The sequence below is a fragment of the Oncorhynchus nerka genome, linkage group LG1 (genome assembly GCF_034236695.1).
Source record: "Oncorhynchus nerka isolate Pitt River linkage group LG1, Oner_Uvic_2.0, whole genome shotgun sequence".
Lineage (NCBI taxonomy): Eukaryota > Metazoa > Chordata > Actinopteri > Salmoniformes > Salmonidae > Oncorhynchus > Oncorhynchus nerka.
The window spans coordinates 4,206,829-4,230,303 of record NC_088396.1 but is presented as its reverse complement, the minus strand read 5'-3'; the positions used below and the strand labels follow the sequence as shown (position 1 = coordinate 4,230,303).

The 23,475-nt window shown below is 41.8% G+C and overlaps 1 protein-coding gene across 1 annotated transcript in view; it reads left to right on the top strand.

Moving 5' to 3' along the window:
* itgbl1 (integrin, beta-like 1) overlaps positions 1 to 20,737 on the top strand; it is a 141,292-nt gene extending 120,555 nt beyond the window's left edge. The window contains exons 9-11 of the mRNA XM_029649201.2: positions 3,167 to 3,313; positions 7,598 to 7,717; positions 20,315 to 20,737. Coding sequence (XP_029505061.1) covers positions 3,167 to 3,313; positions 7,598 to 7,717; positions 20,315 to 20,403 — 356 coding nt within the window. The 3' untranslated portion in view covers positions 20,404 to 20,737. The remainder of the gene's footprint in view (positions 1 to 3,166; positions 3,314 to 7,597; positions 7,718 to 20,314) is intronic.
* The last annotated feature ends 2,738 nt before the right edge of the window (positions 20,738 to 23,475 follow it).

Genomic DNA, 23,475 nt, shown 5'->3' with positions numbered 1-23,475 from the left:
ATCTCCTCTTCTCTCCTTGATTATTTTTTCTTGAGCACGCAGCACAGCGGTTTAGTGAAATATGTTTTGTTTGTGAAAACATGTCACTATCGATGTTCCAGAACCGATTTCACTTGTTTTCCCCAAATTAAGCACGTAGTATCTGCAGGAACAAGGTTGGAGAGGCCATGGGACATAGAGTTTGGGCGGAATATGTTGAACCTGTTGAGCAGCGAGAGCCTTCTCCTCAAACAGTGGTGGATGTGTGGAGTGAAAATAGTGTTCTTATATTTATTTCTCAGCTGCTCATATTAAGCACATACTCTGCTTTATAACCGAATAAGCCGACAAAACCGACCAGAGAGGAAGGGCACGGCTACAATTCACTATCAATTCTTTATTCGAGTGCCCCTGTTCCCGCCCATTTAATAATAGGCCATTCTAAATTGAAATGTAATTGTACATATTAGTAAAGACAAGATTAAATTGAGAATAATCTGATGGGTGAAAATATGATCACTTGATTTTTCAAATCCTCAATAGCCTGTATTCGCACCATGCAGCCCATGTATGTTGATTTCTAAGAAATTCTAATGTTTTGTGTCATTCACAACTAATGTTACCAAATAACGCTGTCAGCCAAACAGGACCTGTTTCAAATGATCACTTGTACGCTCAACATATCCACTTCATGCGCGCCCTCACTCTGTAATTTGAAAAATAACCTTTTGATTGTATTCTGCTATAAAATCATGTCAAATAAAACAATGGCACGGGACTTATAAGCATATCTTGTCAGCTAAATGAACAAGCCTACAGCCTATGGCATGGAGCATAGACAGATAACATAGGCCTACACAAGGCCAACTCATATTCTTTCACCTGAAATACATGTTCATATATAGTGTTTCTTTAGACGTAAAATAAATCATGGATTTATTGTGATGGTGTACATTAAATTGGTTTATTATACTTTTTGAAATGCCGATGTTTCAAAGGTGTGCATCAGTGGCTTGTATGGGTGGAGGCCTGGAGAGGCTAAACGTGGTTGTGTTTAATTAACAGTAAATTACCGTGAGACCGGCAGTCTTTTGCATGACAATAACCGGCTGACAAAATGTCATGATCGCCACTTCCCTATTTTAACATTCATCTGACACTGGTATCCTCCAATCAATATTAAAATCACTCATTATTAATAGTTCAGATTTACCATACTGACTGTAGATAGTAATTCAGATAAACTGAAGGAGCCGAGGGAGGGCAATACACTCTTACTAGCGTCAGTGGGTTATTAGCCCACCTCAAGAACAGACAATACGTTAACCATTTGGAATGAGAGCCTAAACGGAATGTTTTAACCCTATCCCAAACCTTAACACATACCTTAACCATTCAGAATGAGAGCCTAAACGGAATGTTTTAACCCTATCCCAAACCTTAACACATACCTTAACCATTCAGAATGAGAGCCTAAACTGAATGTTTTAACCCTATCCCAAACCTTAACACATACCTTAACCATTCAGAATGAAAGCCTAAACGGAATGTTTTAACCCTATCCCAAACCTTAACACATACCTTAACCATTCAGAATGAGAGCCTAAATGGAATGTTTTAACCCTATCCCAAACCTTAACACATACCTTAACCATTCAGAATGAGTGGCTAAACTTAACCCTTAACTTCTACATTTGACATTTGGAGAAGTTGAACGACACGCAGGAGCAGGAGTAACAAAAACACTTCGAAATTTGATGTTTGGAACAACTTTGAAATTTGATGTTTGGAAACGTGGATGAAGTCTAATTCTGCAATGAGATTGTGAGAGCTGGTTGCACTGACACTGCCTGTTCCACCTCAGCCTCATTCAGGGCATCATTCCTAGTCACTGCACACTACTGGCATTAGCCAGCGGGACCAGCACACACGAAAAAAGGTGTTACCTCCAACCTAAAAGGGTTCTTTGGCTGTTCCCATAGGATAACCCTTTGGAGAACCTTTTTTTTTGTTCAAGGTAGAACCCTTTTGGTTCCAGGTAGAACCCTTTTCGGTTCCATGTAGAACCTGCTCTACACCTCATTTTAAATGGATTCCAAAAGGGTTCTACCTGGAACCAAAAAAGGTTCTACCTGGAACCAAAAAGGGTTCTCCTATGGGGACAGCTGAAGAACCCTTTTTTGAAAAATAAAATTCTAAGAGTGCAGAGGATGGCTGGGAGGGTGTGGGCTCTATGAAGAGGTAGAGACCCAGCTCTCTGGACTCTTTAGACTCAGAGTCACAGCCAGACACATAGGCTCCTCCTTATCAGATTGAGAGTCGGGGTCAGACTCGTAGCCAAAGTCATAGAGACGTGACATTTTAAAGATTCAAAGTTCGACGTGTCTTCTCAGAAGGTTTGGTTGTTGATGAGGAGAGTCTTCAATTTGTCTCTAGAATGTTGTGAATGTAGAATGTTATTGATGGTTTCCATGGGAAACCAAGCTTATTTTTTGGTGATGCACTAGGTCCATTCAAGTGATGTCATAAAGGTGGTAACGTGGCCAGAGAGGAGTGGAGATTCAAAACCAAACAACTTCAAATTTAAGTTCCAATTACAATTTTTTCCTGTGAGGGGTCTTGTGTGCAGTGGTTCAAACAACCAAACACAGCAAACGCAATAGAGGACAGAAAATACATTTTTTCTTACTAAAACAACTTAGTAAAGCATCACTGACACCGGTAACATTACTGACTTTTTTGATCATCATCCCCCTCCTTTTCAAATGTGTATTGTGACATTCTACTCATAAGAATCTACCCTGTCCCCCACCAGGTCGTGGTTTCTACTGGTTTCTATTGTATAACATACTGTATGTCTACCCTGTCCCCCACCAGGTCGTGGTTTCTACTGGTTTCTATTGTATAACATACTGTATGTCTACCCTGTCCCCCACCAGGTCGTGGTTTCTACTGGTTTCTATTGTATAACATACTGTATGTCTACCCTGTCCCCCACCAGGTCGTGGTTTCTACTGGTTTCTATTTTATAACATACTGTATGTCTACCCTGTCCCCCACCAGGTCGTGGTTTCTACTGGTTTCTATTGTATAACATACTGTATGTCTACCCTGTCCCCCACCAGGTCGTGGTTTCTACTGGTTTCTATTGTATAACATACTGTATGTCTACCCTGTCCCCCACCAGGTCATGGTTTCTGTTCATGCGGCCGGTGTATCTGTGGTGACGGCTGGTTTGGGAAGTTGTGCTCGTTCCCTCGGACATGCGAAATGACTGACACTCAGAGCAAAGAGCTGTGTGAGACCGCCGATGGAGTCATGTGCAATGGAAAAGGTTCCTTTGTTTTTTACTTTGTTATTCTATTACATTTATTTAATTTCTATCTCCATCTATTGGCTTCTTTTGTGTCTATTCTCTACACTATTTCATTCCATTCCATTCAATTATTTTCTACTCCACTGATTTGTGTAGACCACTTGAGTAGAGCTTTCCAGGAGATCACCTCTTTCAGGAATACCTAGGATAGGATAAAGTAATCCTTCTCACCCCCCTTAAAAGATTTAGATGCACTATTGTAAAGTGGCTGTTCCACTGGATGTCTTAAGGTGAACGCACCAATTTGTAAGTCGCTCTGGATAAGAGCGTCTGCTAAATGACTTAAATGTAAATGTAATGTAAATGAGATCTGATCACACAGATTAGGGTAGTAGCAGGCATAAGGAAACAACACCCTCATACCTGCAGTCTTCTGGCTTCAGGTATAAGAGACATAAGTGGTTTCTTAGGGCCCGGCTGCTTGGCAGGGCCAGCGCCAGAACAAATCTGTTGGATGGGACTTTGATTTCCATAGGGGGGTTATTTTTTTCCACGGGACCTCCTATGTCTGCATGCGCTGCGCATTATTATTATTTTTACTAGAGATGTTGGGCCTGGAGGGATCCCCCTTCAAGCTAATGTGCAGTCATTCTTACAGTGTAATTAATAGATCGTATGGATGTGCAAAAATGATCATTTGGTTGTGTTTGTGAAGGTCTTAACTAACTTTGGAATACAAAGAAAGCTTTTTCTTTAGTTTATGTTAATGTAAGATATATGTAAAAAACGAATAATAATAATAATAATAATAAAATAAGGTCAAGCATTCTATCAATGAAACAGGAACTATATGTGTTGGCACGTGGTAACAACTTTTTGTTCTTGATAAATAGTGAAAATCAGCACAAAACCAAAAATGGTATTATAATGACGTGTCAATATGAGAGCAGTCAAAAATAGTCAATTAACGTCCACTCGCGCTTACATTATGTGCGTCTTCATGCAATGGCATCAGTTGGAGCATGTCCATGTCACATAAACAAGGAAAGTTGGTGAGTGTGATGCGGATCTTGTTTTTTGCTTGAGATGTAGGATGTGCTCTCTCAGTGATGGCTCCGGACACATGATCAGTGCGCACCGTTCTGTCTTTTTTTGCGCTTAGGCCTCAGAGTTGTAGGCTCAGGCTTAGGCTCAGAATCAGAAGAATTATCATCAGAGATGTCATGATTCTTTTCTTCCCTGCCATCTGAGTCGTTTTCATTTCGATTTTGTAGCAGCGCGAATGCAGCATGTGCATCCATTCGTCTTGGTCTTCTTGCCATTGTAGATTACGCACGCTCTCACTGTGTAGCCTACTCCTAAGTATGCCAGAGTAGACTGATAAGAGTGCTTGGATTCGATGGACTGATATAGGGTATATAATTAGACACAATAGGATGGCCCTCCCTGTTCTTCATTCACAATTGGTGATTACATAATTATGCATTGTTTGCCTTCTCTCACTCATCAACTTACCCATTCTCTCCCTTTCTCCCCCATTATACTTAACTTCACCTTTTATTATATGTGAGATTTGTTTCAATATAGTTTAGGTTCAGTTTTGAGGCAATTATCGGGATGATTATCAACTGGGCAAGACAGCTTGAATGATCGGGAGAAGGAGAGGATCAGGCTCTACTGTTGGGAGAAGAAACTACTATCTCACCAGAGAAAGCATGCAATCGAGCAAAACAGCACCCCTCTGTCTCAGTATATGTAGCCCATGTATCTGATGCTGTCTGGACAAAAAAGTATGACATGTCATACTCTTTTTGTCCAGACAGCATCAGATACATGGGCTGCATATACTGAGACAGAGGGGCGCTGTTTTGCTCGCTAAAATGATTTATCTGAGATTGATGTGTCTTTCTGTCGGCACACGTCTCAGTCTAATAATTTATCAATATTTAAATATTTTATTTGGACAGGAAAGGAGGTTCTGCTGCCTAAGGGGGCCGATCCCGCTTAGGGCCCTGAAAAGGCTCGAGCCGGTCCTGAGTGTACCCAATATCCAGGGTATATCGACAGTGCCTTCGCAAAGTATTCAGACCCCGTTACTTTTTCCACATTTTGTTACGTTACAGCCTTATTATAATATGGATTAAAGAATCTACACACAATATCCCATAATAACAAAGCAAAAACAGGTTGGTAGACATTTTTGCAAATTGATTAAAATTGAAAACGGAAATACCATATTTACATAAGTATTCTGACTGTTTCCTATGAGACTCGGAGTTCAGGTGCATCCTGTTTCCTTTGATCATCCTTGAGATGTTTCTACAACTTGATTGGAGTCCACCTGTGGTAATTTCAATTGATTGAACATGATTTGGAAAGACACACAGCTGTCTTTATATGGTCCCACTGTCGACAGTGCATGTCAGAGCAGAAACCAAGCCATGGGGTCGAATAAATTGTCCATAGAGCTCACAGAGCTTCAGTAAAAGGCACATGACAGCCCACTTGGAGTTTGCCAAAAGGCACCTGAAGACTCTCAGACCATGAGAAAAAAGAAACCAAGACTGAACTTTTTAGCCTGAACGCCAAGTGTCACGTCTGAAGGAAACCTGGCACCATATCATAGCCCGGACCCAAACCCGATCGAACATCTCTGTAGACACCTGAAAATAGCTGTGCAGCGGTGCTCTCCATTCAACCTGACAGAGCTTGAAAGGATCTGCAGAAAATAATGGAAGAATCTCCCCAAATTCAGGTGTGCCAAGCTTGTAGCGTCATACCCAAGAAGAATCAAGGCTGTAATCACTGCCAAAAGTGCTTCAACAAAGTACTGAGTAAAGGGTCTGAATACTTGTGTAAATGTTATATTTCACTTTTTTCAGTTTTTATAAATTAACAAACATTTCTAAAAACCTGTTTATGCTTTGTCATTATGGGGTATTGTGTGTAGATTGATGAGGGGGGGGGGGGAACTATCCATTTTAGAATAAGGCTGGAAAAAGTCAAGGGGTCTGAATACTTTCCGAAGGCACTGTGCATCATCATGTGTTGGAGGCCGTATACTCTATTCAGCTACAACTTGCATGTCACACTGACATTTCAGCCAAATGTCAGGTGCATGGAGATTACTGGAGTATGGAGTACTGTCAGTGATCTACTAAACCAAAGGTGTGTTGTCCATCTTAGGACATCTTCACCCTCTGGTCTCACACCTTCTTAGGCTGCACAATGGAGATGGGCATGTTTCAACATGCTCCTCTGCACTCAGACACAGCATAAGGCTATCCTCTCCCCTTCAGTTGGGGTAAAGGTTAGAGTTAGGTTTCAGATTTGATGACTTTGTGGCTGTGCCAGCTGGTGACCACTCTGCAGAGCTGCCTCCAGAACAAGATTCATGACAACAAGCGGTAACCTATGAGTCAAGTGGAGTCAACCCTTCAACTCTCACACTGCAATCCTTCAGGCACACACTACCCACTGGGCAAAAACCGATTGAATCGATGTTGTTTCAACGTCATTTCAACCAAAAACATCTATGTGATGATGTTGAATAAACACGGAAAACTAATATGATTTGCAGAAAGTCATCAACGTAAGGGTATTTTGTCTTTTTTTCACCCAACTTCGAACTTAAATCCAATGATATAGTGAAATGCTTTGTTTTTTCACATTGAATTCATGTTAGTTGACAACTCAGCCAAATGTAAAACCAAACTAGATGTTGAACTGACGTCTGTGCCCAGTGGGTAGTCTATGGGGATAAATAGTGGAGACTGAAAAGACTTCTCCCGGGTTACAGCCATGAGAAATTCGTTCCCCTCTCATCCGTCTGCCTGCTTGCGTGCCTTGTCCAAGCATTTAACCCCTTACTATCCCCGTCGCTCACTGCCCTCAATGTGCACTGGAGCACACAGTAGAAATATCTGATGGGAGAAATGCAAGGACAGTGCTTTTGTTGTTCAGGAGAGGAAGTACTGGGGGAGCCAAAGGAGGACAGACTTTTACAGTGAAGGCTTGCTGGGGGCGATTCCCAGGTAAAAGTATAGCTGAAGTGATATACTAAAGGGGTGGACATGCATGGGAAACCTATGTCCCACTGGTTGGAACCAGCAGGCCTAATATTTTAATCCAGTCACAATTTAAAAAGGGTCAGGACGACAATACACTCTGATTGTGAGCACATTACCTTGTCCTCACAAATCTATCCTTATATTTTTATAACTGTAACTATTTTGTTGATTGCTTGAACGTCCGTTGTTGTTGTGTGTGTATATGTTTGTGTGAATGTGTGTGTTCTGGCAGGGTCGTGTCACTGTGGCCGGTGTATCTGTTCTGGATCTCCTCAGGATTGGTGGGTCTCTGGGGAGTATTGTGAGTGTGACGACAGAGAGTGTGATAAACACGACGGACTCATCTGCACAGGTACAGTATAGACCACACACACACACACACACACACACACACACACACACACACACACACACACACACACACACACACACACACACACACACACACACACACACACACACACACACACACACACACACACACACTCTGTCCAAGGCCCAATTCTACCGCCGATAATGGCCTTGGCTCGGTGTCAACGAGCAGGAGAGAAAGACAGAGACAAAGAAAAGAGAGGGAGAACGAGTGAGCGGAAAGACAGGAGAGAGAGCAGAAAGAGACTTTCCTCTTAACAGCCCAGATCTCATCCAGAAGTGCTATCTTCTCTCCACTGATGCTGGAAACCACAATAAGAGTTTATTGGCACACTTTAAATTATGTTTAGCTTATAAAGGTTTCATAAGCACTTCATAAGTGTGTTGCAAATATTCTATAACCATATGTCACGCTTTATAAAAGGTTCATAAATGTAGCATAACTATGTGACATAATCCCCAGCGTCAAATGTGATGTGATATAAACTTTTGCTTTGTGAAGGGTGACAGTGTGCTGAAAGATGTCATACGCTCTAAAGTGATGTCATGTTAGTCACATTACACCTAATCTCGTTCCCAGACACATCCACCCAAATGTGCGGAAGTTCTGGTGGACCAACGCATCAAACATGGCCTTCATTAGTTAGGTTTAGGTTTATCATAACATTTTAGGAAGATAAATTGTGGAAATGGGTAGGGCTTAGGCATAATTATGACTTTTTGACTGTGTTAACTAGTGACGATGAGCTATAAAAATAGAGTCGCACACCCAACTAGTGACAATGAAAAACACTTGACTCAGGTCAATCCTATAGTGTTCTATGGTCACTCCCACTAAGGCCAACTTTGAATGGTTGGTATCCCAGGCTTATAGACTACAAGACCAAAAGTATGTGGACACCTGATTGTCAAACATCTCCTTCCAAAATCATGCGCATAACTATGGAGTTGCTCCACCCTTTGATGCTATAACAGCTTCCACTCTTCTGGGAAGGCTTTCCACTAGATGTTGGAACATTACTGCAGGGACTTGCTTCCATTCAGCCATGAGCATTAGTGAGCTTGGGCACTCATGTTGGCGATTAGGCCTGGCTCGCAATTGCTGTTCCAATTCATCGCAAAGGTGTTTGATGCGGTTGAGGTCAGGGCTCTGTGCAGGCCAGTCAAGTTCTTCCACACCAATCTTGACAAACCATTTCTGTATGGACCTTCCTTTGTGCACAAGGGCATTGTCATGCTGAAACAGAAACAGTTCTTCCCCAAACTGTTGCCTCATAGATGGAAGCACAGAATCATCTAGAATGTCATTGTATGCTGTAGCATTAAGATTTCCCTTCACTGGAACCATAAAAAACAGCCCCAGACCATTATTCCTCCTCCACCAAACCTTACAGTAGGCACTATGCATTGGCATTGCACATGGTGATCTTAGGCTTGTGTGCGGCTGCTCTGCTATGGAGACCCCATTTCATGAAGCTCCTGATGAACAGTTATTGTGCTGACATTGCTTCCAGAGGCAGTTTGTCACTCGGTAGTGAGTGTTACAACCGAGGACGGACGATTTTTACGAGCTACGCACTTCAACACTCGGCTGTCTCATTCTGTGAGCTTGTGTGGCCTACCACTTCGCAGCTGAGCTGTTGTTGCTGAACGTCACAATAACAGCACTTATAGTTGACAGGAGCAGCTCTAGAAGGGCAGAAATTTGTCAAACTGAGTTTTGGGAAAGGTGGCATCCTATGACTGCGCCACGTTGAAAGTCTCTGAGCTCTTCAGTAAGGCCATTCTACTGCCAATGTTTGTGTATGGAGATTGCATGGCTGTGTGCTCAATTTTATACACCTGCCAGCAACGGGTGTGGATGAAATAGCCAAATCCACTAATTTGAGGGAGTGTCCACATACATTTGTATATACAGTATAGTGTATGTGCTGTGTGGGCAATAGCCTAGGGACGATGTTTCACCAAGAAACGCCTACCTTGATGAAAGCAGCTCCAGTGGCGATTTGAGCATGTACATCTTGTTGGGGCAAAAAAATAATAATGTGGGATGCATGCCAGCAAAGCCACTACACAACACAATACAACACTAAACAATACATTACTTGCACTGTAAAGGTGACTAACAGTGCACACAAACGGTTAGGGCCTACATACACTGTCCCAACAGCAGAATCTCAACAGCCGGTCCCAATACCTTAACACTGCTACACCTGGCTATCAGTAGAGCCTTGTCTGGCAGCGAAACAGTTCATTCAGCCTCATTTGCTGCCTTTAAAAAAACATGGCTTATATGTCTGACTTGCTTAAACAAATGTGGTTTCTACTGAGAATTGAGATGTACAAGCTATGGCATAAGGGGACGATGAGCGGATAAGAGACTATCCGTAATTACAGAGGTAGTCAATATAGCTTTTTGTTCAGCACTTTTTAAATGTACAGCCACAAAATTCAGAACATGGGCCGTTCTTACAGTGTCCTCCCTGTACACCAAATCAGAACGGTAGGATAAATAAAGGGGGCATATAAGCACACAATGAAAGCTCTTACAATATTCAATGATTACATTTCTCAAAAACACGTGCACCACAAAGTCAGAATAGTAGGCGGAATTAAGAGGTTAAAATATACAAAATTATTAGGGTGAGGCACATGGGCTACTAACAGCTTACTACACTTAGTATTACTTTCTTAGCTACAGTATACATCTCTCCCTGGCATCTAACATAATTTATGCAGCAGCCTACAAGACATTTTTGGACTCAACTTGTTGTGCTGTGTTCACTTGGTCCTTCGTGGTCAAATTGTGTCATTAAACTTTGTCTTCAAAGTCTGACATTCTCTGGATTTATGTGGCTTTCAAGACAACTTGGAACACACAAAAATCATTATGACATCAGTGATCTCCCGAGTTGGATGAAAGTTCAAAAATTATTTTCCCAGTTGTAGCTCGTTTTTCCAGAATTCCCAGTTGTCTTGAACTGACGAAAGTCAGATTTTGCAGTTCTGAGTTAACAGTTGTTTTCAGCGCGGCACAAATCATGCTTCATTGACAACAATGATGAATGCTTATAATTTTAAACTAGGAAAAAAGACCCTTAATCTTAGACTTGGGACTACACAGCCACTCCACTGAATAGCAGGCTTTGCAACACTTGCAGTTAGCCACTGATTCCTTCCAAACCAGTCATTGTTGAATTTGCGATTTCCAACTTGTTATGTAATGTTTATATCCAATGGCTGATGAGCACCAATAGGTTTTATTTACACTTTCTCTTCATTATTTCTCTTCATATGACAAGGATTAAAGAGGATTTGCCAGTAGATTGTCGACTTTATTCATGATGATGACTGCTAGCTAAGATTTTGAAAGTATGATGTTGACGTGTCCAATCAAAGCTACTATAGATATGTGATTTGACGTAATTTTATCTGTGTCCAATGGCCTTGAGTCTTCTTGGCTGGGCACTTCTATCAAATCAAATCAAATCACATTTTATTGTCACATACACATGGTTAGCAGATGTTAATCCGAGTGTAGCGAAATGCTTGTGCTTCTAGTTCCGACAATGCAGTAATAACCAACTAGTAATCTAATCTAACAATTCCACAACTACTACCTTATACACACAAGTGTAAAGGGATAAAGAATATGTCTATAAAGATATATGAATGAGTAATGGTACAGAACGGCATAGGCAAGATGCAGTAGATGGTATAGAGTACAGTATATAGTATATACATATGAGATGAGTAATGTAGGGTATATAAACATAAAGTGGCATAGTTTAAAGTGGCTAGTGATACCTGTATTACATAAAGATGGCAAGATGCAGTAGATGATTGTAATGGTTTTCGTCCTCCTCTTCTGAGGAGGAGTAGAGAGAAGGATCGGAGGACCAATTTGCAGCGTGGTAAGTGTCCATAATGTTTATTTTAATACATAAACTGAACACTACGTAATACAAAACAAAAACCTGAAATGAACGAAACAGTCCCGTGTGGTACGAACACTAACACGGAAGACAAACACCCACAACTCAAAAGTAAAACCCAGGCTACCTAAGTATGATTCTCAATCAGGGACAACGATTGACAGCTGCCTCTGATTGAGAACCATACTAGGCCGAACACAGAAATCCCAAATTATAGAAAAACTAACATAGACAACCCACACAACTCACGCCCTGACCATATTAAAACAAAGATATAATAACAGAACTAAGGTCAGAACGTGACAATGATATAGAGTACAGTATATACATATACATATGAGATGAGTAATGTGGGGTATGTAAACATTATATTAAGTGGCATTGTTTAAAGTGGCTAGTGATACATTTTTTACATCAATTTCCATTATTAAATTGGCTGGAGTTGAGTCAGTATTACTCAATGGTAGTGGTGGCTGTTTAACAGTCTGATGGCCTTAAGATAGAAGCTGTTTTTCAGTCTCTCGGTCCCTGCTTTGATGCACCTGTACTGACGTCGCCTTCTGGATGAAAGCGGGGTGAACAGGCAGTGGCTCGGGTGGTTGTTGTCCTTGATGATCTTTATGGCCTTCCTGTGACATCGGGTGGTGTAGGTGTCCTGGAGGGCAGGTAGTTTGTCCCCGGTGATGCGTTGTGCAGACCTCACTACCCTCTGGAGAGCCTTACGGTTGTGGGCGGAGCAGTTGCCGTACCAGGCGGTGATACAGCCCGACAGGATGCTCTCGATTGTGCATCTGTAGAAGTTTGTGAGTGCTTTTGGTGACAAGCCGAATTTCTTCAGCTGCGCCTTCTTCACAACTCTGTCTGTGTGGGTGGACCAATTCAGTTTGTCCGTGATGTGTACGCCGAGGAACTTAAAACTTACTTCCCTCTCCACTACTGTCCCGTCGATGTGGATAGGGGGTGCTCCCTCTGCTGTTTCCTGAAGTCCACAATCATCTCCTTTGTTTTGTTGACATTGAGTGTGACACCACACTCAGAGGGCCCTCACCTCCTCCCTGTAGGCCGTCTCGTCGTTGTTGGTAATCAAGACTACCACTGTTGTGTCGTCCGCAAACTTGATGATTGAGTTGGAGGCGTGCATGGCCACGCAGTCGTGGGTGAACAGGGAGTACAGGAGAGGGCACAAAACGCACCCTTGTGGGGCCCCAGTGTTGAGGATCAGCGGGGTGGAGATGTTGTTACCTACCCTCACCACCTGGGGGCGGCCCGTCAGGAAGTCCAGTACCCAGTTGCACAGGGCTGGGTCGAGACCCAGGGTCTCGAGCTTGATGACGAGTTTGGAGGGTACTATAGTGTTAAATGCTGAGCTGTAGTCGATGAACAGCATTCTCACATAGGTATTCCTCTTGTCCAGATGGGTTAGGGCAGTATGCAGTGTGGTTGCGATTGCGTCGTCTGTGGATCTATTGGGGCGGTAAGCAAATTGGAGTGGGTCTAGGGTGTCAGGTAGGCTGGAGGTGATATGGTCCTTGACCTGTCTCTCAAAGCACTTTATGATGACGGAAGTGAGTGCTACGGGGCGGTAGTCGTTCAGCTCAGTTACCTTAGCTTTCTTGGGAACAGGAACAATGGTGGTCCTCTTGAAGCATGTGGGAACAGCAGACTGGGATAAGGATTGATTGAATATGTCCGTAAACACACCAGCCAGCTGGTCTGCGCATGCTCTGAGGACGCGGCTTGAGATGCGTCTGGGCCTGCAGGATTGTGAGGGTTAACACTTTTAAATGTTTTACTCACGTCGGCTGCAGTGAAGGAGAGCCCACAGGTTTTGGTAGCGGGCCGTGTCAGTGGCACTGTGTTGTCCTCAAAGCGAGCAAAAAAGTTATTTGGTCTATCTGGGAGCAAGACATCCTGGTCCGCTATGGGGCTGGTTTTCTTTTTGTAATCCGTGATTGACTGTAGACCCTGCCACATACCTCTTGTGTCTGAGCCATTGAATTGCGACTCTATTTTGTCTCTATACCGACACTTAGCTTGTTTGATTGCCTTGCGGAGGGAATAGCTACTCTGTTTGTATTCAGTTTCAGTTTCGAGCGAATGCTGCCATCAATCCGCGGTTTCTGGTTTGGGAATGTTTTAATCGTTGCTGTGGGTATAACATCGCCGATGCACTTCCTAATGAACTCGCTCACCGAATCAGCGTATTCGTCAATGTTGTTGTTAGACGCAATGCGGAACATATCCTAATCCACGTGATCGAAGCAGTCTTGAAGTGTGGAATCAGATTGGTCAGACCAGCGTTGAACAGACCTGAGCGCAGGAACTTCTTGTTTTAGTTTCTGTCTGAAGGCTGGAAGCAACAAAATGGAGTCGTGGTCAGCTTTTCCGAAAGGAGGGCGGGGGAGGGCCTTATATGCGTCGCGGAAGTTAGAATAACAACGATCCAGGGTTTTACCAGCCCTGGTAGCACAATCGATATGCTGATAGAATTTAGGGAGTCTTATTTTCAGATTAGCCTTGTTAAAATCCCCAGCTACAATGAATGCAGCCACAGGATATGTTGTTTCCAGTTTACATAGAGTCAAATAAAGTTTGTTCAGGGCCATCGATGTGTCTGCTTGAGAGGGTAATACACGGCTGTGATTATAATCGAAGAGAATTCCCTTGGTAGATAATGCGGTCGACATTTGATTGTGAGGAATTCTAAATCAGGTGAACAAAAGGACTTGAGTTCCTGTATGTTGTTATGATCACACCACGACTCATTAATCATAAGGCATACACCCCCGCCCTTCTTCTTACCAGAGAGATGTTTGTTTCTGTTGGCGTGAAGAAAACAGCTGGCTGCACCGACTCCGTTAGCGTCTCTCGAGTGAGCCATGTTTCTGTGAAGCAAAGAACGTTACAGTCTCTGATGTCTCTCTGGAATGCTACCCTTGCTCGGATTTCATCAACCTTGTTGTCAAGAGACTGGACATTGGTGAGAAGTATGCTAGGGAGTGATGCGCGATGTGCCCGTCTCCGGAGCCTGACCAGAAGACCGCTTCGTTTGCCCCTTTTACGGCGTCGTTGTTTTGGGTCGCCGGCTGGGATCCGATCCATTGTCCTGGGTGGAAGGCAAAACACAGGATCCGCTTCGGGAGAGTTATATTCCTGGTCGTAATGATGGTGAGTTGACGTTGCTCTTATATTCAGTAGTTCCTCCCGACTGTATGTAATGAAACCTAAGATTACCTAGGGTACCAATGTAAGAAATAACATATAAAAAAACAAAATTATTCATAGTTTCCTAGGAACGCGAAGCGAGGCGGCCATCTCTGTCGGCGCCGGAAGGACAGATTGGCAACACCCATGGACTTAAATTTTCTAGCTCTACCCTTAGGTGACGTAGTGTCCCCATGAGTGACAGAGCACTGAGCCAATCACGGCGCAAAGCTTCATATATTCTGCTGGCTTGCCCCATCACCACAGAAAGCACTGAACTAGGCTGAAACACCTTTTGGAGCTGCCTTACTCAAGAAAATAAAAAAGAGATCATGCTTGTATGCATCTTTATTAACTCAACGATGTATATTTTTTTTGCATTGTTTGCAAACTGATATGTGACACGTATTAATGCCAAAATAACATGAAAAACAGGAAAGCCTGCCCTGAACGACGAGTCGCCACTGATTAGCACTAAGGGAATTATCACGAACAGCTAAAACAAATAAACATTAAAGACATGTTGAAACCATACATTTCCTTTTATTTGTACATTTTTAAAACAATACAAATACATTAAGTTTCAAAAAAGTCCAGCAATGCAATTACGTTGAACATTACACATGGTTGTGAATAGTGTAGCTTGACCCTGCACTGGCGGGCGAATGGCTCTTGCCTCTCTGCCTGCTGGAGGTACTGCATGATGGTTCCATCTGGATAAGGCATTTCTGTGCTGCGCCAGAAACTCTAAACGGGGAGGTGGTAAACTCCATTTGATTCGTATTATTATATTCCTCTTTCATTTACAAATCTCATGACGTGAGTATGAGATGTGACTGTATCTAGGGGGATTTTTAGGGACAGACCGAATTTACTACGGGGGAGGAGATGGTCCAATTCAAGGTATCATAAGAAAATGCAAAAGCGTTTCTAAACTTTATTAGGGTAATATCAACATCAATAGACAAGCCAATGTTTATAGGGAAAACACGAGCAGAAGAGCAAATTTAAACCAGGAAAAAACGCACTACTCTCCCCTGTGCCCAATAAAACCCTCCCCAAATCAAAACAAAGTTTGACAACCACTATTTTGGACCATCCCTCCCCCAATGGTGGTCAATGGTGTTTGACACAGCTGCCAAACGTTGCTTCTTGTTGAACGTGGAACGAGGAAGAGCTCGGTTTTATTTGTTTGTAAAGTCTGTTGTTTGAAAATATATTGGAAAGTTCTTGGTAGCTAGCTTCTTAGTTTTGATCCCACAACGCAGTTGGCATCAGTTACTGGGACTGCTTATCTCTTTCCCGTGATCCTGCCGACCAAGAATGGGTCTGAGGAGCTATTTGGTGTCGCAGCTAGCCTAGCTGCTAACTAGCTGCATATCAAGCTAGCAAGGTTTTCTTGAACACAGCCCGCGACACGGTTAGCCATTGTGGCTGGGACCGCCGATTGTCCCGGGTTTGTAGCTGTCTAGATCCCTGCTGATTGTTGTTTTCAATCTTCCCTGTGAACTGCTCTGTCTGGAACTGTGAGGAGTAACAGATCACCTACGTTGCTAGCTACCATTACAAAGACCAAAGCCGGCTGGAGTACCGTTGAGGACAGTGGTGTCTCTCTGTCACACGTGAAGGATCTTTTAACCTCTCTAGGGCAGTGAATCACTGCATATGTAATACATAATCATCACGTGCTAACCAAACAACATTGCAGGAAATGCTCACTGAATTAAAGGTCAACTACACTCCAAAATGTAAGTTTCTAAGATTTTTCCAAGACTGCAAAAGTCATCCCCTCATGTGGATTAAGCATTATTGTAAACACAGAAAATCGTTTGTTTTTGTTTTTAAATTAAAACGTGTGAAGAAAATGGTAAAACAAGAAAAATTGGGAAAATAAGAAACCTGAAAAAACTCAAATGAGAAAACGGAATTTGGGAAAGAAACAGAAGTAGGCAAAAATAAAAATGGATTTTAAAAGGCCTTATCAAAGTTTTGAGGAAGGTTGAGGTCAGGTCCAATATTGACTATGATCCCAAGAGGGAAAGAGGTTGGGCCATCCTATAATTTTTTTGAGTAATATAATATAATATATACAATTTAGCAGATAGTTTTATGCAAAGCGACTTACAGTCATGCGTGAATACATTTTTACATATGGGTGATCCCAGGAATCAAACCCACTATCCTGGCATTGCAATGCATGACATGGTTATAAATGCTTTGTGAAGCCTCAATTTAATGTTATTTATAAGGTCTTTATTAAGAGGTGCTTATGCCACCTATATTTGTCTTAGTGGGTTATGTCACATTTGACATTGGTGGTTATGTCACAGTTATGAACCCTTTACAGAGCATGACTTACGTTTATAGATGACTTGTAACACATTTATGTAGTGTTTATGAAGGCTTTATGAATCCTTTATGAGCTGCACTTCATTTAAAGTTGGTCTCCCATTAATATTTCCTCAGGGCAGCAGGCAATTGGACAGCTGTTTAGAAGTACTTCTCTTATTGGATGCATGACTCCTGTGTCAGTCATAGTGTCACTCAAAGCAATGCTTTAACCACAGAATTCACACAAACATTCATTAACAATGAGTGAGAAAAATTTGAGGGGACAAAGGGAATTCATAAATATGTTGGTTAAATGTCGCTGTTTAGCATATTAATGATTAGGGCATATGTCACAATTACCATATACATGAGGATGATTGAAATAGTGTTTTTTTCATGTTTCACTGGGAAAAGTGACTTCTCAAAAAGGGGGGTTATGCAAATCAAAACAAACAATAGTAATTATTCGATTACTCCCCCCCTTCCCAAGGTGGCAGTACAGTGCACTCAATATTTTAGCATTAGGACCACGCAAACTTCTGTGATAAGTTTGTGGATGAGTTATTCCACATGTGGGAATTGTATGGATTGTTCAAAGCAGGAGATTCTCATTAGGCATACAATTCATGAGCGATGTGGAACATTCAATGTATTAGGAATGCCTGCTGGTTCATTTCATGCACCAAGGATGATAGTGCTGGCACCCTTTGAGCCTAGAGAGAAACGAGGGTGCAAACCTGTGACACAAATTAGAACCTTCAGTCAACATTAGAAACATCTAATTGTCTTTGAAAATAACTTCAATGTTTGGTTGTGTTTTGGAATATTCATTCCAGTAAATCACTTTAAGGGAATACAGCACAATACAGTGGACACAGTTTACATTGCTTACACCTCTTGGTGGTTCAGAGGTGGGACTGACAGTTGCAGGGACTTGGGCTCTAACATGGGTTTGAGTCTTGGTCGGGGCTATCCCCCAGACCTGTCACAATCTGTTTTCTAGACAGAACATCCAGAACCATGTGTACCTGTAGTTTTAAGATGTGGGAATTCCCAATGTGTGAATGGTTTTTAATGATACAATGTAAAATACAGCACAACACAAATATTTTGGTTTCTCCATTCAGTATAACACCATCCCCATTTATCCCTGCTTTAATGCCCAACTCGGAGGCATGACACACAACACTACTCCACTTCTGAGAGTCTAGATGAGGGGATTTCTCCTGCCCTGATCTGCCCTGCCCGTAGCCCAGTGAAATCGCTCACTGCATGACCAGACTTGCTCAAAAGAACACTAATTTCCCCTGTGTTCTCTTGTCGACACAGCAAAACTCCCTAAGCTATAGGCCTCAGTATTAAGGCCAGAAATATAATGATTTCCTATGACCATTTCACAGTGTTGATCTGTCAGGCGGTCTCAGTATTTTATACCATACACACACATTGTCTTTTTACTTCAGTACTTTTGTCTTTGCCTTAGATTGAGCCTTATGTAATGGCATCATATACAGTGCCTTGCGAAAGTATTCGGCCCCCTTGAACTTTGCGACCTTTTGCCACATTTCAGGCTTCAAACATAAATATATAAAACTGTATTTTTTTGTGAAGAATCAACAACAAGTGGGACACAATCATGAAGTGGAACGACATTTATTGGAAATTTCAAACCTTTTTAACGTGCAAAATTATTCAGCCCCTTTACTTTCAGTGCAGCAAACTCTCCAGAAGTTCAGTGAGGATCTCTGAATGATCCAATGTTGACCTAAATGACTAATGATGATAAATACAATCCACCTGTGTGTAATCAAGTCTCCGTATAAATGCACCTGCACTGTGATAGTCTCAGAGGTCCGTTAAAAGCGCAGAGAGCATCATGAAGAACAAGGAACACACCAGGCAGGTCCGAGATACTGTTGTGAAGAAGTTTAAAGCCGGATTTGGATACAAAAAGATTTCCCAAGCTTTAAACATCCCAAGGAGCACTGTGCAAGCGATAATATTGAAATGGAAGGAGTATCAGACCACTGCAAATCTACCAAGACCTGGCCATCCCTCTAAACTTTCAGCTCATACAAGGAGAAGACTGATCAGAGATGCAGCCAAGAGGCCCATGATCACTCTGGATGAACTGCAGAGATCTACAGCTGAGGTGGGAGACTCTGTCCATAGGACAACAATCAGTCGTATATTGCACAAATCTGGCCTTTATGGAAGAGTGGCAAGAAGAAAGCCATTTCCAGGTGTTAGAATGGTCAAGTCAAAGTCCAGATCTGAATCCAATCGAGAATCTGTGGAAAGAACTGAAAACCGCTGTTCACAAATGCTCTCCATCCAACCTCACTGAGCTCGAGCTGTTTTGCAGGGAGGAATGGGAAAAAAATTCAGTCTCTCGATGTGCAAAACTGATAGAGACATACCCCAAGCGACTTACAGCTGTAATCGCAGCAAAAGGTGGCGCTACAAAGTATTAACTTAAGGGGGCTGAATAATTTTGCCTGGTGTGTTCCTTGTTCTTCATGATGCTCTCTGCGCTTTTAACGGACCTCTGAGACTATCACAGTGCAGGTGCATTTATACGGAGACTTGATTACACACAGGTGGATTGTATTTATCATCATTAGTCATTTAGGTCAACATTGGATCATTCAGAGATCCTCACTGAACTTCTGGAGAGAGTTTGCTGCACTGAAAGTAAAGGGGCTGAATAATTTTGCACCCCCAATTTTTCAGTTTTTGATTTGTTAAAAAAGTTTGAAATATCCAATAAATGTCGTTCCACATCATGATTGTGTCCCACTTGTTGTTGATTCTTCACAAAAAAATACAGTTTTATATCTTTATGTTTGAAGCCTGAAATGTGGCAAAAGGTCGCAAAGTTCAAGGGGGCCGAATACTTTCGCAAGGCACTGTAATAAATTCACACCAAGAATGTAATCCCACTCTAGAGCATACCCATAGCAACCTAAGAGAGCTCAGCCTAGCTCGAGCCCCCATCGTGGAACTCTGTCAGGGGGTTCAGGAACCTAGTTAAGAAAGCTAAGGCAGGCATGATTGGTCAGGTGGCTCTGTCACTTTACAGTTTCTCCTCTTACCTCTTATTGCAGGGAATGGGATGTGCAACTGCGGCAACTGTGACTGCTGGGATGGCTGGACGGGGAACGCCTGTGAGATCTGGGTGGGAACTGAATACTAACACCACAGAACATTTCAGTAGCTACACAAAGAGACTGCGCTGTCAGAAAAGGTGTGAAACACCAGAGGAAGGAGAGGAATGGAGAGCGCGATGGAGAGGAGGATAAAAAAAAGAAGTCAACCAAACTGGGATGTAATTCTTCATTCAGATTTCTGCATATCACTTGTATAACATTATTCATTGTACTGGTTACAAATCATCTTTATTAAAACGATGTTCTTTTTTTTTGTATGCAAGAAAAAAACTTTTGTAGCAAAAATATGTTTTTTTTCTCTTTAGAAGACCTTACCATGTAACCCTTTATATGTTTCCAATATAACTATATGTATGGCAATTGTTTCTGTAAGAATCATTACATATTCCAGAACGCTACACATAATAGGATGCAGGTACAGAATCCAAACATTGAAAACAAAAGGATAAATGTTTAATACAGTGTGTGTGTGTGTGTGTGTGTGTGTGTGTGTGTGTGTGTGTGTGTGTGTGTGTGTGTGTGTGTGTGTGTGTGTGTGTGTGTGTGTGTGTGTGTGTGTGTGTGTGTGTGTGTGTGTGTGTGTGTGTGTGTGTGTGTGATTCTCACCAGTGGTGTGTTTTTTTGGGGGGGGGTTAAAAGTGCTTGCTGACAAATTGGTCTCAAAGAACAACCCTGCACTCAAGTCAAGAGTATCGTTTGAGCGTTTTATTTATTTTGTAATAATGAAACATTGAAAGTGCCGCGTGACACAACATTTCTGCATGGAAAACAATGAAAATACCATAATCATACGTGGGTATAAATCTGTATTAACATGACATACATTTCTCCAAGTGGCACACTTACAATTGTATATATTTAAATATAAATCATTTTAGCAGTGCCTATTATCGCTGAAAACTATCACAACCATCATAATCTTCTACAACCGGTCAATCAATGCATGGCAATTCCCCCTTACTGGTGAACACCATGTCACGAACATGTTCAAGTGTGGTGGCTGAGAAAAGAACAGAAAACACACATAGCTCTATAGTGCCATGCTAGGTATTCATGTAACTTCAGAAGGTGGTTTCAGGGGATGTGAGTTTCTTTGACTCGAGAGCCCAACCTCTACCTGAAAACATGATTGATAGGAAGTAGTAAAGAAAAACTGTAATGTAAATAATTCTACTTTGGCCTTTTCATGCTTTTTAGTACTAGCCAACCTTTCGTTTTATTTATCCCATCAAAATGACAGGTGCAATAATATACTGCACACTATATTGCATTAATGTTACTGACATTACAGTCACACCTTTATATAAATATGTGATTCAATATGTTGTATATATGTATACAACAAACAAACTGTACAGTGCAGACAAACTTGTAGCATATATGTATGTAAAATTAGAAGTACATACCAACAGTTCTTGATACACATAGCCTACTACATGCAGCCCATCAATGCCATCCTCTCCCCGTGCAAAAGATGAGAAAAAGGACAAAAGCAAAACTAAAACCTCTCTAACTACTTTTTGACAAATTAGTTGACAGAGGGAGAAAACTGAAAATAAACTGTTCGGGAAGGATCAGGAAAACAACATCACGCACGACCCATATACAGTAGGAACAAAACAAACAAACAAACAAAAAAAAAACAAGATGGCGGCTAGAGAGATAAACAGACGCACATTTACACAGTCATTTACAAAAATAAAGTTCAGCTTTCGAAGAACCAGTCAACTGGTCTGCAGGGGCTTGGGTAGCCCAGCATGTAGAGTTCATTATGATGAAGGGAAATTACTGGACACGCATCCCAAATTGCACCATATTCCCTATTTAGTGCACTTCTTTTGACCAGGACCCATAGTGCAGTATGTAAGGAATAGGGTGCCATTTGGGATGCAGCCTGGGTGTAATGTGGAGGGGAAACCCGCCCTAAAGAAAAAAAGTATTATTTCAGCTCCATTGTGTATATTACGGCATTGTTATAATATCATCCATGTAGCTTTGTACAGACAAGTGTTTTTAAGTCTAACTAGTAAATGTGCTTCAACATCCTCTAGAAAATAGGGGCTTAAAATCCCAATAAACTGGAAAATTATATCAGCAAATAAATCTCTTAATATATTTCCAATTTTAGCAGCATACAGCAGCTTCAGTCAACATTCTAAATCTTAGCTATCAATAGAATCCAGTAAATCAAGTTCAGAATTAAATCAGCAGATAGATTCAGATAATGGTTGATACATTGCTAACAGTCGTGATCAGATCAGGACTCCGAACAGAAAGTGCGGTGAAGTAGCTCCAGTGGAAGTAGGAGTGTGCCTAACAACATGCTAATTCGAGTCCCAAACAAATTTCCAAACAACTCCCTCACTAGCATTGGTCTGAACAGTACCTTTCCCTTATCCCATTGTCCAGGGATCATCAACTGGATTCAGCCGCGGGGCCGGAACATAATGACAAATCATTTGTCAATTCCAAATAGACTGCAAGAAGCCCAAAAAGATATCATTCAAACCTTGCTTACATGTGTATGCGATCACATGTCTATCTTTTCTGCGGGTGAATACTTAATAACACATTTCCCAAATTAAAATCACTCGGAGCTGATTGCCTGGTGTTTTTACAGTCTTTTATGTCCAACAACAACAATGACATTTTTTTTTGCTCAGTAAACTTGGGGGCCAAATAAAACCACAATTTGGCCCGCGGGCCGCCAGTTGGGGAACTCTGCCATAGTCCTATGTGGAAAAACATGCATGTAAATGTTTCTAGGTATCCCAAAACCTTGATTCATATGAACACAAGATCCAAAATGACATCAATCAAGACCTTTCAAAGCTTCAGGAAGAAGGCCAGCAGAGAATCGATTCGTCAATGGGATTATTTTTGTGAAAATGAACCATATGGTAAATCACAGTGGGAAAAAAAGCAAAATCGGAGAAAGGAAAATCGAATCAGAATGCAGTCGGCTGCTGTTGCCATTGTACCACACAGCAACAACTGTGGTATCGTTCTGGCTTCTTGGATACTTTGGTCATTTTATGAATCAATCTCTGTCATCTGTAAAGGTTGTTGAGAGAATATTCTGCTAGGTCTTTATTGGA